Source organism: Oreochromis aureus, linkage group 2, assembly GCF_013358895.1.
Source record: "Oreochromis aureus strain Israel breed Guangdong linkage group 2, ZZ_aureus, whole genome shotgun sequence".
Lineage (NCBI taxonomy): Eukaryota > Metazoa > Chordata > Actinopteri > Cichliformes > Cichlidae > Oreochromis > Oreochromis aureus.
In genome coordinates this window covers 21,453,475-21,470,785 of record NC_052943.1, presented here as the reverse complement: position 1 = coordinate 21,470,785, position 17,311 = coordinate 21,453,475, and the positions used below count along the sequence as shown (strand labels likewise).

At 39.4% G+C, this 17,311-nt stretch overlaps 1 protein-coding gene across 1 annotated transcript in view; it reads left to right on the top strand.

The window, feature by feature from the left end:
- Positions 1-17,311, top strand: part of slit3 (slit homolog 3 (Drosophila)) — a 233,364-nt gene that overhangs the window by 11,205 nt on the left and 204,848 nt on the right. Inside the window, exons 2-4 of the mRNA XM_031732754.2 lie at positions 5,090-5,161; positions 10,071-10,142; positions 13,656-13,727. Of these exons, the coding sequence (XP_031588614.1) occupies positions 5,090-5,161; positions 10,071-10,142; positions 13,656-13,727 (216 nt within the window). The remainder of the gene's footprint in view (positions 1-5,089; positions 5,162-10,070; positions 10,143-13,655; positions 13,728-17,311) is intronic.

Sequence of the window (17,311 nt, the reverse complement as noted above, 5' to 3'; positions counted from 1 at the left end):
AGCGGCACAAGAGCTTTTGGAAAATAACATGAGATTAGCACAGGAAGTGAATGCATTTGGAAATGAGGTGTGGGACAGAGGTCAACAAAGGATGAAAGTGAGTGAAAGAATGGAGGGAGAGAACGATAACTATGGTAAGCACAACAAACATGTAATGCTTTATGGAGGGAGAGGAAAAAAGGGGAAAGAGGAAATGTCACAGTGTCCGAGACTGATAAAACAGAGAGAGGAAACTTTAGTGCTTTATCTTTATTCCCTATTGTCCCAGATAGAGGGGAAAAAGAGGACAGAGTTCAAGAAAACAAAAACAAGACAGACAGAGATACAGGGTCAAGGTGAGAAAAAGAAGCACAGCTAATTAGCCAACAACCAGACATGTCAAAACATTTAAGCTCAACACTGAACTCTGCTAATCTTTTACCACAGTGGCGTTTTTTCATTTATTAGTATTTTGGAAGTCGCCTGATATTTCATTTTTTAACATTCCTTTCTAAAAGTTTTCTCTCTGATTTTTCTCATTGCCAATGGTGTAGCCAACCAATAACATTGTCCTGAAGGCAAATCAGTCCTGCTGCCACCTCCACCTCACACACACTATGCATTTGTCACCGTAAAGTCAACCCGTGTGTCACCCTAAGGCAGTCAGACTGTAAAGTTCACTTCTCAGTGGTCTAGAGTGAGATGTGGTGGGGGCTGTCTCTGCCTGTGTGTGCATGTCTTTGTTGAATGGGATATTAATTCCCTGGACACCTGCTGTTTGCATTCTTGTCTTATCCCCTAGTCGCAAACACACACACACATGCTTGCACGGCTTATTTCTGCCTGTAATGGAAACAACGGTTAGGGCTTTTGTGCTAACGTATTTCATTAGTAGTCTGAATGCTGGTCAGTTAACTGTTGATGCTAAGTTAAGCTTTACTGCCAGGTGGGCTGTACACCTAAGCTTTAACAGACCAGGTGCATGAGAATGGCAGCCTCATCAGCTTTCGTCACAGTTTCTTTGTCTTTGCTTTGTTCTTAATGAATTCTCTGTGCACACATTTACTGATTCCAAGGAGCTAAGTGAATAGATTTACTAACTCATGTAAAAATACTGTGGGTAGTGCATTTTATTTATTATTTCTTTAAGTTTTTGAAGTGTACCAGTATCACCATTTAGTTATAATGAACAGAATTCTTTTATGAAAGAGGGAATTATTGTTTATTTAATATTATGCTAGGTATTACTGGTTGTCTTACCTCCTAACAATGCTGTGCTTTTTTCACAGCTTTTTCCGATGACATCACTGCCAAGCAGTGTGCTGTGCATCCAAGATTTTCATTTAATTTCATGCCACATGTCTGTGTGTTTTTATGGCAGCGGTGTAGACTCCACAGTTTTTAGGCAGTGAGGTTTGATGGGATTCTGCCATTGTGCTGTACCTGGAACTGTATACTCAATAATTGCTTAACTGCAAAGCAATCTCCTTAGTAAGAGCAGAAGTTTCCACTGTGAACATAAGAAAGATGGAGATAAGGATTGAGAGATTAGAGAGAGAGAGAAAAAAGAAAATAAGGGTAGGAAAATTGTAGCCAAGTGTAAAAGAGTGAGAGATTGAGATAAAAGAGGAGAGATTAGGGATGGAGAGGAAAAACAGATGAAGGTGAAGAAAAAGTGTTTAGTCAACTGTGAAACAGTGAAAGATAAGACGTGAAAGATTGAGACAGGGGGAGACGAGAGGGAGATTACTGAGAAAGAGAAAAGTGGAGAGTAAGGCTGGGAACGCTGGGTAAAGCTGGCTGTGAAGGACTGACAGACGGACATTAGAGAGCAATGATCGAAGAGAGATTTGAGATAGATGAGGAGGAGGATGGAGCGTAAATAGAAAACTGAAAGATTGTAACCAAGGGTAAGCTATAGATTCACTAAACACTTCATTAGGTACACTTTTTCATTATTGTGGTGGACCTCTTTTTGCCTTCCGAGCTGCCTTTGCTCTTCATGCCATACATTCAACACGGTGCGGGTGAGTGTGGAGTCCTTTTGTGTAGAGTGAACTTATTGTCATATTCAAGAAACTAGTTTGAGGTGATTCAAGAGAAACAGTTTTACTTACAAGTGCATGTTTGGTGCACCTGTTTGACATGGTGTGCTGTCCTGCTGGAATCAGCCATCAGACATGGGTCATAAAGGGAGGGACAGGGATGGTCAGCCACATTACTCCCATATCATTACACAACCATCAGCAGTCTGAACCATTAGTAGAATAAGGTTAACCCGTGTGAGAATTTTAGTCACGGTTTCCTGTTCTCAGGTGACAGGAAAGTGGCAACTAGTGTGGCCCATCAACCCATCCCACTTGTCACTTAGGCTGGTCTTATCTTACTGTCTGAAAGATAAGGGGAGATAGCAGAGGGTACAGCCAGATTTATGGTCAAGCAGTGGTAGCGCATTCGCTGTCCTTTCCACTCAGGGGATGCCCATCTGCCTACAGTTAGCTCTTGTCAGATGGAGGCAGTGTAAAAAGCATGTGGTACACCCAGTCTGTAGGCTACTCTTACTTGTGCTGTTGTTGGTCCATCAGCCGGCTGTGGAGAAGAGAATTTTTTGGTTTTTTTAAAGCTTCTTTTAAGGTTTTTTTTCACTGCTCTCCCATTGCCGGTGAACCTCGCTGTTACCCTCTTCTCTATTCCAGCCCACTCAACCAGTAAACATTTGTCAGATACTTATGTCATCCGCTTCCAATGATGCGCAGTCAATATCTTGGAGGACTTCGCAGGGCTAGGGTGAAAACCTCTCACCCTTCTGTACAGCCAGACTATAAAACCAGCTTCAGACAGAGAGGAGAGGAAGGACAGAGGTAGTGTGGTGGAGTAACAGACATGAACAAGAAAAACTGTTTATTTCTGAAGCAAATCAGCTCTTTCCTCATTTTCAAATTAATAAATCAAACCTCTATTGAGTTTTTCTCCACTTCCAAGAAGGCTTATAATTGTCAGTGCCTTGCATTTCAAGGAACTGGCAAAGCCAAAAACTTGGAAAGCTTGTGACAAGAACCAGCAGCATATAGTCTGGATAGTGAAGCAGCTCACTGTCAAAATGTTATCTGGTGTCTCGAATGTCTCGAATGAAATGTTAAGATGGATGAGACTCGGCATCAACGTGAAACTTCATTCTGGTTTCTTTGTCTTTCTCAGTTCATTGCTTTAGTGAGCTATACATAAATGCAGAAGTATTATACCTGAGCAGATGTAAGTGTTCAAACAGAGGAGTCTTGATTGTTTATGTCAAGCTCATTTCTCAATATGTCAGTTTATTGTCGGAAAGCAAAAGTTAATTTTAGCAAGAAATGTGGGCTGCACTCAAACCAGAGACGTTGTCAATAAAATAGTGGTTGCTTCCAAACCCCTGGGCATCTGACAGACGATGAATGATTTAAAATCTATTTTAAACATGCAGTGTTATATCGTCCCACAAAACTATACAGTACACAGCTTCATTATTGTTTACCTTCAATCAACTATTTATTATTATTTATTGTTCGTTTTCCTGATCATGTGGTGGCCGTTTTGTTCCAGCAGTCACGAACAACATTGCCACAGTAACATTTTGGTCTTCACCAACACCTGAGTAAAACAATTTGGTTGTTTCTGTGCTAAATGCTCTTAAGCATTCATCACCTAAACATCTACTTTGTCTTTTTTGCTTTTCATTTTATGCCATTAAGTGCTGACGTGTTTTATAAACACATTATTGTGGAAAAAAAGGCATGTCTGGAAAAGAGGCGGATGGCAGGGGTGAGAATGAACTGAAACATTTGCGGCTGTAAATCAAATCCACTGAGTTGAGTTTCTACAATTCTCTGCAGGAGTTTTTAACTTTTCATTAGAAACGCTCCCCCGCCTAAACCACACAAACCTTTTTCTAGTAGTTTGAATGGACTTTTTCCTGCTGTGTGCCATTTATGAGAAAGAATATCTGTGGAAAATATTTGACGTTCTTGTGTGAAAATATTGTGTGATCATGTGCGATATTGCCATCTGATCTATTGTTTGGATAAAATATTCACATTCAAACCCTTTTTAGGGTTTCATATTTTTGAATGTAAACACAAGTGCGTGACAGGGATCTCATTTCTTGTTGCTTATGATTTAAGCCAGCTTTCCTACACTTCATCTGACGTGCCGGGTTGGATCAGTCATTTTTGTGACATCCCACTGCTACATATGAGATATTGTAGTTATTCATTACTCTGGAGCCCTTTCAAGAACACCCTGTTGGACCAAGGACCCCATTTTGGGCTTTGGAGGACTGGTCTGGGCTATAGCAACCCTCTCTGTCACAAGCTGGGGAATGGCTCTTATTAGTGGCCCTTGCTATGTCAGCTTGGGGAAGCCTTTTGAAACCTAATATCGTCTTAAATCAGATTTATAAATGTTTAGGTGTATTATGAAAAACACACATGCTGCCTGCGTTGGCAAAACCTAGTGCTATTTGTGTGTGTGTGTGTGCGCATGTGTCTATGGTTCTGAGAGCGAGTGAAAGCTTTGGAGGAGTTCTGTGTGTGAAATAAGAGAGAAAATTGTGTGAGTGTTGTCTGTCTGTGCCCTTTCTTTCTGTGTGTGCGTTTGTTTTTTGTTTTTTTTTGTTTTTTTCCTTGCCCTAATTCCTGCAGTGCGACAGCGTTTCAATAAACATCAAACCCGTATAAAGGGAACCAGTCTATACACACATACACTCAGGCAGTCAGTTCATATTGCAGTATGTATACATTGTGCACCCATAGTTAAAACTGATTGAATGACAGTCAGGAAACATGATAAGCTTTTAAACTGTGATAATGGAAAGAGAAAAAAAAATTTAATTGAAAAATTTGTTTTCCAGTAAGCAATTGTGCATCAGAACAGAAGTTTCTCAGTGCTTGGTTTGCTTGTGTTTGTATTTGTATGCATGTGTGTGGGCCTATATGCTGTGGAGCATTCTCATGCCCTGTCCTTTTGCCACTTGGTGGGCGCTTGTTTGCTTTCACAGTTGTGTTAAAGTTACATTATACTCACAACTGAATGTATTTTTGACTGAATAAGTCATTTTTATCCTCTGTTTTTCTAGGGATTTGAATAAAAACAACATCACCAGAATCACTAAAGTGGACTTTTCTGGCCTCAAGAACCTCAGGATTCTGTAAGTTTCTTTCCTTTTTTCAATTAAATTTTTAGTCAGTAAAACATTAGGCTTTGCTCACATTCCCTCCAATTTATTTGAGGACTTTAACTTATTTTAAATCAATCAGGATGTATGAAAATGTATTATTCAGATTGCAGTTACCTGAAGTATTTTGTTATGTGCTGAAATCTTCTTGATGTTGCTTCTTTGAGCTGTATGTGAGAATACAAATGTCTGATTACACATTAAACAGTGCCTTTGTACTGGCTAGCTGTGCCACTAGTTCCCCAGTACACAGTCTGTATAATGTCTGATTGCACCCATGCGAGAACAGAGCAGGTAATTGTCTAGTGAACTTAGAGCGGGCCAGTGGGAATTATGCATCCTGACTTCTGTATACTCTACCCAGGCAGCCGCTTGCCTAAACTAACCTAAATTTTTCTAGCAGAACCCTCTGAAGCTGACTATCTCCTCTTATGTGCTGCATGCAAGGAACCAGCACTTCCAGATAGTTGCCATCATTAAGTCACTTTACTTTTTCCTTCTTAGGTACTAAGTTGGCTAATAAGTTGAATCTACCAGATACAGTACCATCAGGTCTTTTAATCTGTCCTCTCTTTAATACCTAATTGTGACTTGTATTTGTTTCTTTACAAGGAATCCCATTAACAAAAAAGTTCCATGCTGTAGCAATTAAGCAAATGGTATATTTACCTAATGGGCCCGTATATGGCTATAGGGGGAAACAAGTCTCTATAAAATAAAGTTTCCCATCCTAATGAGGGCATTTAGAACAAGAGTGTACAAGTGTACTATCCAAGGAGTTGAATTTTGCAATTACTGAATATTTACAAGGTTAAATAATAGAGTAATGGTGAGCTGACATGCCAGCAACAAGCAGCATGACTTCCATTTACTATACAAGCAGCACAACAGCGAGATGTTGACCTGGTACGGATACGATGATGGGAAACTAAGTGAAGCAATTCATACTGAAAGAGTTACTCACTGTTCCTATGAAAAAAGAGAGATTTCAAATTCGACTCTCAAGTCTTTCTGAATAATTCTGGGGAATGTTGACTTTTGCAATTCTGGGAAAACCAAAGCCGAAATTTCAAAGTAGTAGCATGATTGCTTAGAGGTAGGCAAACAAGCGAATTTGAATCATATCTATTAAACTGAAGCACAAAAATGATACAGATTAATTCAAAAATACTGCTGGTCTTAAAACAATACTCACTCATATGTAACAGAAGTTTTTTGTTATGTACACACTGACTAAAAACTAGATTGCCTGTAGAGCATTAGGGATGTGCAGCCTGAACCAATTTCATGTGCATCACTGGAGATTTCAACCGTTCTGATATTTTATCTATTCGGAAATGATCTTGTTTCTGGTGCATGAAAAAGGGAGCTAAAACATCTAAACCACTCTGGCCACCATTACAATTACCAAACACTGAACAGGTCCCTGTTGACGTATGAAAAACTTTAAAGTATAAAGTGTATATATTGTATTTTTTGCCTTTCTGGCTTATCATATCTAAATAACTACACTTAGTCCAGATTGACTGCTCACGTTCTCTCAGTTGTCCTAATTAAGTTCAAGGGCTCTCTCGCTCCTTTTCCATAAGCGGCTGAAATCAGTGTGTATGTGAGAACTTTAATAACTATAATCACCGCTGGCTGCATGCAGCTTCCCTCCACACTCTGTTTTAACCAAACCAGCAGATAAAAATACACTCCCAGTACAAATCCACTAAGGAATGGAAACGAGTTTCTACATGTGTGAGTGTTTGCGCTTGTATTGGCATCTGTTTATTCATATTCCTAAATATAGGACCAAAGTGGAGTTTGGAACGTATGTCAGTCATTGGGTCAGGATTCATCTGTGCTCGAGTTTTCTTTAAGTAAAACACAGAAAAATTAAAAATGTAAGTGTTTGCATTCTGCATGCATGAAACAGGGTTAGAAGGACCCACAGAAAAAGGCAGTGTATATGTGTGTGAGTTGAGTGTGGCAAGCCAGCAAGTCGTTTCATGTGGTTTGTGATAAACTGCTGTGACATTTCTCCTCTCTAAATCTCTGAAAGAAATTGGGAGGAGACGGCTTGGGAAAGAGGAGATGGTCGGGAGAAAGCACACTTTCAGAGACATACATATTCTAGTATTTTGGATCCTACAGCACACATGGTCACCAAAAATTGTCTTATCTTTGCTTTAATAGGTATCGCTGTTATATACCACAACCCAATCTCATTCGTTCTCTCTCACAGACAAACATAAGTGCCTAGTTCTGAGATTCCAGTCATTTCAGCCATATGTGCCTCCTATGGGAGAACTTGTTTAAAGCCGCTAACATTTTTCCCAGGGTAGGTTACAGAAAAAAACCAGTATAACTCCTAAATACCCCTGCTTACATCTGAGCTGTAATTACCGATAATTTGTCCTGCAGAAGGACTTGTCTGCCCTCATGTAATCTCAATTCTGTTTAAAAACATCCAAACAGCTAAGCGATCTGTTTTTGCATTCGCACCACCAAAGACCACAGGGTGCATAAAAGAAAAATCTCGTAATTAGACTGATTTGCGACGCTTCAAACCTTCCAAATCAATCGATCACACGGCGTGCTGTTTTCCGATTAAACATGTAATATTGTTTTCTGTTCATGCGAAAACATCGAATTTGATTCAGGGGTTTGGATATTCTTTAAATTTGCACAACACAGCTTGCCTCTGCATGCACGCTACGTGAACAACACTTAGCCTAATATCTTTGGCAACCTCACTTTGCAAGATTTCTTCCAGATTGTGGCGAAATTGAGTAATTCCAAACAAATTTAGATGTAGGTGAAAACTTGTACTTGATATTGAACGCTTGGCCGGGGAAATTCAGTGTGGTTTCACCCATTGTGTGTGTAAATAATAAGTGAAGTTAATATCCCCTGAAGTATTTCCTTATTTCCTTCAGAGGCCGAGTTCTCGCAGTTTGCTATAAGGTAGCGTGACATCATTGTTCTTTTTATAACCGTTGACTGAAGTTAGAGTTATTAGACACTCCAGTCCCCACACACATGAATTCAATTCTTGTTTGCTCTCTTTTTTCCCCCCATCGTTCTCCAATGTCTCTGTGGATGACTAATGCTTGATACAGACCAATATAAAAACAATACCTCATCTGAGCGATATGCCAGCATTGACTCCCCGCACCATGTGTTTGGCTTAACATCCACGGCCTTTCTAAACTTCATTCAATAAATCAGCGTGCGGTTGATCTCTCATTTGGACAAATAAACTTTGATAGTTATTCAGAGTTATGCGTTGATTTAGCTTTCCCTGGAGTACACAGGAAATGCTTTTCTATAAGGACAGAAACAAAAAAAAAAACAAAAAAAACACTGCTATCCTGGAATGAACATGCTGGATTAATCTTGGCTTGATTGTAAATTATGATTGATGCCGGAGTCAGAAATGTGCACATGCTTATGTGTGTGTTTGGGAATTCTTGCTACCAGCGCATAACTCCCTACCTGCGTTAAACGATTCCACACATACCCTATCATATGTGTTTGGGGTGTTTCTGTTTAGAAACTGATTCAGAATACTCAATAGCTGGAGCTATTTTTTTTAATCTATTTCAGTTAACAGCAAATATTACTGATGATTTTTTGGAAAACATTTATATAAATCAAAAAATGCTTCCTGTAACCAAGAGTTATTTTTCCTGGAAAATGTTTTGTTATACAAAATGAACAATATTGTGAGAATAAGCCAATTACCATCTCTTGGTGCGCCAGTGCTTCGAAAGTGTTTCAAGATGCTCTGACTTTTTTATTTATATGTTTACATACTTTATATACATGAATGTGCGAGCGCATTTGTCTGAGTCTGTTATCTTTCATCCAAGTCCAACATATCTCTGTGTCTCTGTGTAGAGTCAGTATGACAGGCCATGGATTAATGCCTGGATATGTAAACGTTTTGTTTGAAAGAATATTTAAAGAAGAGGCGTGCCAAAACAATTCAAAGTCCACATGTTAGGCCAGACAGGACTCTTTTTGAGATGACTTCTTTTGTCTTTGGTTGTCTCTCACTTGATCCAGCTTGTCACTCTACATCTTGCTGTTTATATCTGGCTTGTATCTTCCTTTCACTTTTCTCCACCTTTGCTTTTCAATGTTTTTCCCCCCCTTGTTTTTTTTTCTTCCTCACATCATCCACTTTTTTCCCCCTTCAGCTTCTTCCTCCCTGTCTTCCTCTCAGGACATGTCACTCCTAACATCCTCAGACAGAAAATATAAACACACATATCAGTTGAGATGTTTTCTCTCTATTTCTCTATCCCATCTGGAAAACCTTAGTTTGCCCCCAAAACATGACAACACTGAGAAAGCAATGAAGGGGAGATATGGGTTACACTGAAAGCACCGCAGAAACGACTTAAGCGAAATGGAGAAGATATCAACGGAAGAATGGGAAAGAGATGGTTTGTTAATTGTTTATTTTGGAGTGGTAGGTTGTAACATTTGTGAAATACTTTGAGTCACAAAATGTTTGTTTCATGCCAGATTCATGTGTTCAGTGCACTGATTGCTTGTTTATGTAACCGCTTTTTTAATAGTGCAAGTGTCTGTCGAGTTGTTTGCGCTGGCCAGAAAAATAAATTTATCTGCTGTTTCTGGCTGGAGATGGACATTCCCAATTCCATGAGTGCCTCACAATTTGATATTTAAATTGAATCATTTTAAAGACATGCCTAATGAAACTGTGCAAAGTTACTGACGTAAAGATCGGCACTTGGGATTTTTCCTGCCTTGTCATGATCACAAAGAGTCACAGAGTATATTTACTTGTGTTGCTTTTGCATTTTTAAAGTTACAAAAATAACTACAACATATTTTCTTTCTGTTTCCTTGCCTGTCGCCACAGTCATCTTGAGGACAACCAAATCACTGTTATCGAGAGAGGAGCCTTTCAAGACCTAAGACTGCTTGAGAGACTGTAAGTATGCCATTATACACTGCTTCCTATAGTGCATATGTGAAAAGAGGTACCATACTGCAAGGTAAATAGGTATTTTATGCATGCAAAGAGCCCCATCATAATAATGTGATCTGTCACAAAACTTTTTTGCTGCTTTTCCACTTTGACAACATTGTACACACCTTTGATTTACTGCTCCTTCCTTGCTGTTCTGTGCAGCATATTCACTGACAGAGACTTCACCTGATTGATATCCAAGTCCACTTCACACACTACCTAGGAATGTGTGTATCTGTCAACTCACACCAAGGCTTTAGTAAACAGAATCAGGGTGTTAGTGTACAACACAACACTTCCCACACATACACACCTGCATGTTTATGAGTCCTCGTTAGAGCGATGATGGGAAGACAGGTTCCAGAAAGAGGATTCCTTTAGGTGAGACAAAGACAGAATGACACAATTTGAGTGTTAGATGATTTTTTTAGGAGCGGCATCCTCATAAAAAAATATTGTGTACAGCAATTCTAAACCCAAGAACGGGCTTTGTAATGAATGTTGAATTCATAAGCTGAATATTTCTTCATTCAATTTATTTCGCCATTGATGCAATTTTATTTGCTATCTGAACACTGTTAATTTGTCATTATCTTCTTTCAAATTGCTTTTGCAGTCTGAAAAAGAATGCCACCACATTATTTATTTTGATTAACAAATGTGTGTCTGTTGTAAAACCATTCATTAGAGTAAGAATGGGAAGGAAGTCTGTTTGCACAACCAAAATTTACTTCACACATGGATGGTGTTTTTCGGTATACATGCTGCAGAGTGGAGAAGAGAGATAAAACCGTTAGATCACTGCAGCTGTCAGCGGAGCTCTCCTAAAATCCAGATATGCTGAGCGACAGAGACGTGTATATCTTCCCTCTAAATGGAGATCACACATATGATGTGAAAGCAGAAGGTCACTGCCCACTTTAATGTTAAAAGGCTCTTTAATGCAGTATGTCAGGAAGGGTGAGAGGTTACAGATGAGGGGGAGGGAGGATGTTGGGAGTCTTAACAGTTGTGTGCCGGAACTCACATAGACAGCATTTAATTTATCTGAGACATTTCAACATAGGTTTTTATGCCATTTTAGTCTATTTATTAAATCAGAACCTATTAAAATAAATGATAAAATTAAATATCTAAGCTTGTTTGAGGATGACATTTGTTCTCCAAAATGAATCTTTCTAAAGAGGGGAAAAAACTGCTGCAGTAGATTAACGGTAATAACAAGGGCCTGCATTTTTTACTTTACTGATAGTAAAATGGTTTTTAAAATGCTTCCTTGACAGGGTCTCTGATGTTGTGTCTGCCAGGGTGAAAGGTCAGGGGTGAGAGGCCCTGACGCTGAGTCCATGTGATTTATGGAGTCACAATGTGAAAAACATGGGGCTTATTTTGTCATCCCCTTGGGTCAGAGCATTCATAAAGACTGAAATGCCAGAATTCATAGCCATTTGTGCTTTACTCAGTTATAAATGACGGATATTTTGCAAAATAAACGGCATTTGTTAAGAGGTGTCGTTTCAAATTATTTCTTTTGTTCTTTATTTGAGAAAAAAAGCCCTGCTCATTATGATTAGTAAGGTTTAGTCTCCAAACTCTTTCGTTTTTTCTGTGATTCTGAGTAATAGGAATAATTTGCCAAAACATAAAATATGAATGCCACAGACATGTGGTTTGGTGTCATTTCAAAGGTTCTAAGTAGGAAGAAAACCTCATCATTAATGCTTAAAAATACACAAAGAATTATTCTCTTGAAACTATATCTGTGCTCTGAGCAAATGTCCTTTAATGACTCGTAGCTGTAATAGTAGCTGTGCTGTACTCACATACTAGCAGGTATTTTCTACCTTATTTATTTCAGGTGGTGGGCATCTTCGTTTTTTGGACTGAATTATTCTTCCCATTGGTGTACACAGGAGTGAAAGCCACTATCTTATTATCATTATCACAGGGTTAAAAGGTTGGTGTCTGTGTCTTCTCCAGCACAGATCCTACTTTGTGACCCTGCGACCCTCCACCCTTCTTTTCTTTCCTTTTTCCCTTCCACGCCTCGTTTCTCAGTCTAATGCTTTGGTAGCCTGATAACACTTTCACTCCCTCAGCTTACACTGTCTTCATTTATCTCTACTTTAGCCAACCCCACCTTTCGTGGCACACATGCATACACAAGGAAACATCTTTTACCCTAACATGCCTCGTTCTGCTACTGTCTTTTTGTTCATCTACCTGAATTCTTCCACTCTCCTCTTTATGGCTTTTGTAATTTAAAGTCATGTGTTTATCTAATTTTCCACTGAAAATACTAAAATAAGGAATGCTATTTTGTATATAAAGTGTGACTAAAAAGGTTTTTATCCCACAATAGTCGAGAAGACGCAATTAGAGAGTTTTGCAAAAGATTGCAGAGATTATAAAACCATCCACAGGTGGCAATAATCAAACATATGAGCAACGATGTGGTTAAAATTGGAATGTAAAAAGATTCTGTATGCGAGAGCAACACATATAGATGATCATAATTATGTGGGTGCCTTTAACTTGTTTTTATTTCTTGTTATTACTTTTCCCTTGGTCATAAATCTCTGTAGAGGTAAAATTTTTCTGTGTAAATGCATATGTTGAAGTCTTTGGTCACATTTATTATATTTTAAACAAATATGTATAGCGTTTTAATTACCTTGTGGTTGCATCCCGGTGTTTAATATGAGGCGCCAGACACGATAAAAATGAATAAAATGCTAGGATTTCTTTCCCCTCTTGCCTCCCCACTCTTTGTTGCGGTCATGTTTTTTTTTTCTTTTTCTTTTTTCTCAGAGGCAAATATATTTGTCTCATTTTCTTTGCATTCCCTCGCATCCATTCAAATGGATTAGTTTTGGCAATCCCACTCCAGAAATTTTATAACAACTGTGAGTCCTTATATTGAGAAAATGACTGTTATTTTTCTTACTGATAAATTCAAAAACTGCAGCAAAAAAGTACTGCGGTAAGACGGTACTGAACAGGCCAGCCATAATAGTGTAGGACACAATAGTTTGTAGGATTTCAGAGCAGTTTGCAGTTCTGATGTACCCAACTAGTGTAAATTTAACACAGCAGTATAAATCCTCTGTAAGTTTGTAACTTTATGAAACACTAAAACATGCTTGTAGCCCAAAATTGGTCCATCTCACACTATTAGGTTAAAGCATATGCAGTGATGATATATTGCTAATGGACTTTAAGGAGTCTAGAAACTGATGACCTGTATACACAAACCATAGTGTGATAACCTCTAGGCCACGATCACAGGAAGTCAGAGGCTTTTCCATGAGTTTAAACTTGCTGACCTTTAAGGTCATTCAGTCAGCTGTGTGGTGATTGTTCAGTCAACACAAAAGCACGGATGCGACTGATTTATTAGACAATGTTTTTGCCCTTTTTCTCTTCCCAGTGACATGTTTTCCTTCATTTTCCTTCTTCTATTTCTCCCTGCAGTCGACTGAACAGAAACAAGCTCCAGTTTCTTCCAGAGCTTCTCTTCCAGTCCAATCCCAAACTAGGACGACTGTGAGTACACTTTGATTTTCTTTTTTTTCTTCTCCCCATTCATGATCTCTCTCTGACTCTCCTCCGTCATTCTGTTTCCCCTTTTGTGCCGCTTTTGATGTGTTACGTGATCCATTTGAAAACACGACCATGGTGTCAGAAGTTTTATCCTGGTTGAGGGTTCAGGTCTCGCGCCAGGTGACACAGTGCCGCTCTGTGCTCCTGTCGAGAGTTGAAAAAGGCAGTGAGTGTCAGATGTGTGCGTTTGTGTGAGTATGCTTGATTTTAAGAGGTGAAAGTGTGCCTGGAGTGAATGTTTTGCTTGGACTCGTGTGGAATTTTTATTCAGGAATATTGAGTTTTCCCAGAGTTTCAGAGTGTAAGAGCAGGTCATACTGATGCAGCAAAGCCTCCCACTTGTCCTCCTCCTCTCTCGTTTTCATCTCACATTCCCAGACATACTCTCTTTGTTTTAGTCCCATTGGTGCATCCATGCCGTCTCCCCATCTGTGCTCTTTCTTTCCACTCAGGTTGTCAGGTTCTCTATTTGTTTTATCCTCAGAGAGGATAGTCAGCTTAGGTTGAAGGTTGAAACACCTTCTAAACTTTATAGCTGTTTACATTGGGCTTCTTTCAAGAGAACTTGGAGTTAGAGCGTGTGTGTGTGTGTGTGTGTGTGTGGGTGCATGCCTGAATTTAATTGTGTGTATAAGTATTATTGGGTACGTCTATAAGTTTGTATACCCTACTGGATATTTTTTTGTGTTACATGTGTCATATTGATGCTGCGTTTCAACATATCAAGTTTATGTGTGTTCAGCATGTGTGTGCATGCCTATGGTGAGAGGTGTTAGGATAACAAATACCAGCGCTAGGACATTAATCTTCTCACTTCTCTCATTCTCTTTTATAATGTTTCCATGAGGCAGAACACATTGGAAGCTACTGTAACAGTTCTTTGTTCAAAAGATTCTTGTGCGTTTTCTTTCCATGTTTTTTCACCTTTTTGAAGTGTAGGTTGACCAAAATGCAGAAATTAATACTCCAAAATCACAAATTCGCTGGCGAGAACTGAAATGTAGATTGAAAAGTTTTGAGCTCCCTCCGTCACGGAGAATGGCAGCTATAGTCAGCTTAGGTTTGCAACACTTAAAGCGGATTTGAGCAGCGAGCCAGAGCCATTCCAGTGTCACAACATCAACATGTCCAAAGAAATGTCAAAAATTACATTTTTTTTTTTCCACGAAATAAATTAAATGTACTTTTCCAGTGCATATATTCACATCCTCATACTTCCAAAGCTTTGCTGAAAGTATCTTGGGCTGGCACCGGAGAAGTGGATTGTGTTGCAGGAAAGTTTCTGTGGACATTTTATGACATTTTGATTTGTTGGTCCACTATTCAAACCCTTTCTTCCATAACCGCTGTGACTCAAAGAAATGTTACAAGCTTTTGCAGCAACCTATCAACCTACAGGCAGCAACTATTTAATACTCAAAAATGGATTCCTGAAAGTTGAGCTTTATAAGGAGATTTACTTGCTGTTTACAATCTGAAAGACTGGAATAAACATTACGTGCACAGTACATCCTGACTTCTGTCCACTGCAGGCTTCTGCCACTGTTAACATAGGTATTAATTAATATACTGCTATCTATTCAGCTTAAATCAATGCTTATTTATCATAAGAACGTTTGTTCTATACTACCTTGTTTAGAATAAAAGTGATTTATAATGTTGTCAGTTTCAGTTTTCCTCCTACTTTCTCACCGTGATATATTTTGTTGGACGGACATATTTTGTGTTTCATATTTTTGTGGTGATGTGTGATATATTGCTGAGGCAGAGTAGACTGCTAAATTGTCATCTATGTTAGCTGTGGCTTCCAGGATCACACACAGTTAAAAGTCCTCATAAACGCCAGGGACACACACAGTGACAGATGCAAATGGAGACGAATACAAATATTCCATCACACGCACATTTTCACATGGCATTTTTTTTCAACCCTTTTTCCTTTTTCTTTGTGAATGACAGTCTTATTTCCTCCACCTCCTGGCTTACAACTATATAAAACCCCTAATTGCTCTCGAAAGCTATTATTTATCACCGGTCGAATATGGATCCCTATAGAGCTCTCAGACAACTCAGGAGAGTGGAAAGGGTGAAAGTGTTCCAAACTTAACATTATAAATCTCATGTTCTTTATATCCCTACTTTGCCATCAGCACAATCTAAATTACAGTGTCTGGAGTTTCCTCCGGCACTTTTTTTCTTTCCACTTTTCCTCTTTTTTTAGTGCTTTTTCTCCCATCCTCACTGTGTTTTCTAAGGAAGTGGTGGTAATGTAAGCACCAAGGTATGTAGAAGAGAGCGTGTGTATAAGAGGGAAGGGCAAAAAGAGGAAGAAATGTAGGTAGAATTATGGGATAGAGAGAAAGTCAAATGGTGGGAGACTTGCAGAGAGAGTAACAGCAGGAGAGTAAGGAGGAGGAGACAAGGAGGTTTGCTGGTGGCTTTCTGGTTTGGGTTCGTAACCTTCCTCTCTGTCAGCCTTGGTTAGATATTAAATGATGGCAGTGTGATAGGAATTACCTCTTAACCCTCCTATTAAAGCTCTGTGGTCTGAGGTTTGGAAAAGGGAGGAGTTGGAAGGAGCTGGACTAGCATTAAGTGAAAATAGCCATGGGTTAGACGCTTTTGCTCTTGAGGAGGGTGCAGGGGTTCGGATAAGAGGTATCAGACTGGATAATAGTTTTTAGTCTAGTCTTTAATCCTGCAAGACTATGAATCAATCGAAGTGGTTGTCTCTTAATGGAAACTTTTCTAATTTAGCCTTAAGTGCTGTTGCTGAGTGCCTGACAAAGACGGATGGACAACACGTATAACGGAGGTCATGAGAAGGGAGGGAGATGGATGGATGAAGGGATGCTGGTGGAAGATAAAGGTTTCTTGTAGATGGATGAAGGAAGTGGAGTCTGTGGTCCCGCTAGGTGCTTGGTAGGGGGGAGAGAAAACATAAATGGGAAGGGTGAGATGGATCGTGGACTGGAGTCTGTGGGTTTCAGTGTGTGCAGTCTGTGGTTGTTTCCCCCCACAGTTTGCAGAGACTGCGGTCTCACAGCACATGCACACAGACACACACGGTTGCACATAGTAAGCTCGAGCTTATTTGCGAAGAGTGTAATGAATTTTTGGTTTGAAATATAACGTATTGATGATATCTCAAATGGAAAAATGAAAGCTACTGGTTACAGGGCTTTTGTGCCTCAGTGCACATTGCACTGAGTCAGGGAGGTTTACTTTGTTAAGTGACTTGATGGCTGTTGGTCTCCTGTCTAATAATGCTGACCCAGACTGAGCCTCATCCTGTTATCTTCGCTTTCTCCTCTGGGAGTTTGTGTGTGTGTGTGTGTGTCTGCATGCTTGTTTAGTGCATAAAAAGGACTTGAATTAGCTCTGGCTCACAGCCCATGTTACTCATGAAGCAACAGGATCTCTCCCCCCCTGCCATTTAAGCAGCTCAGGTTACATTTCATTGGTTTGCATAAGGCAGAAGATGAAAAATGAGAGTAATGTTATACTAAAGAGATATTTCCCGTTTT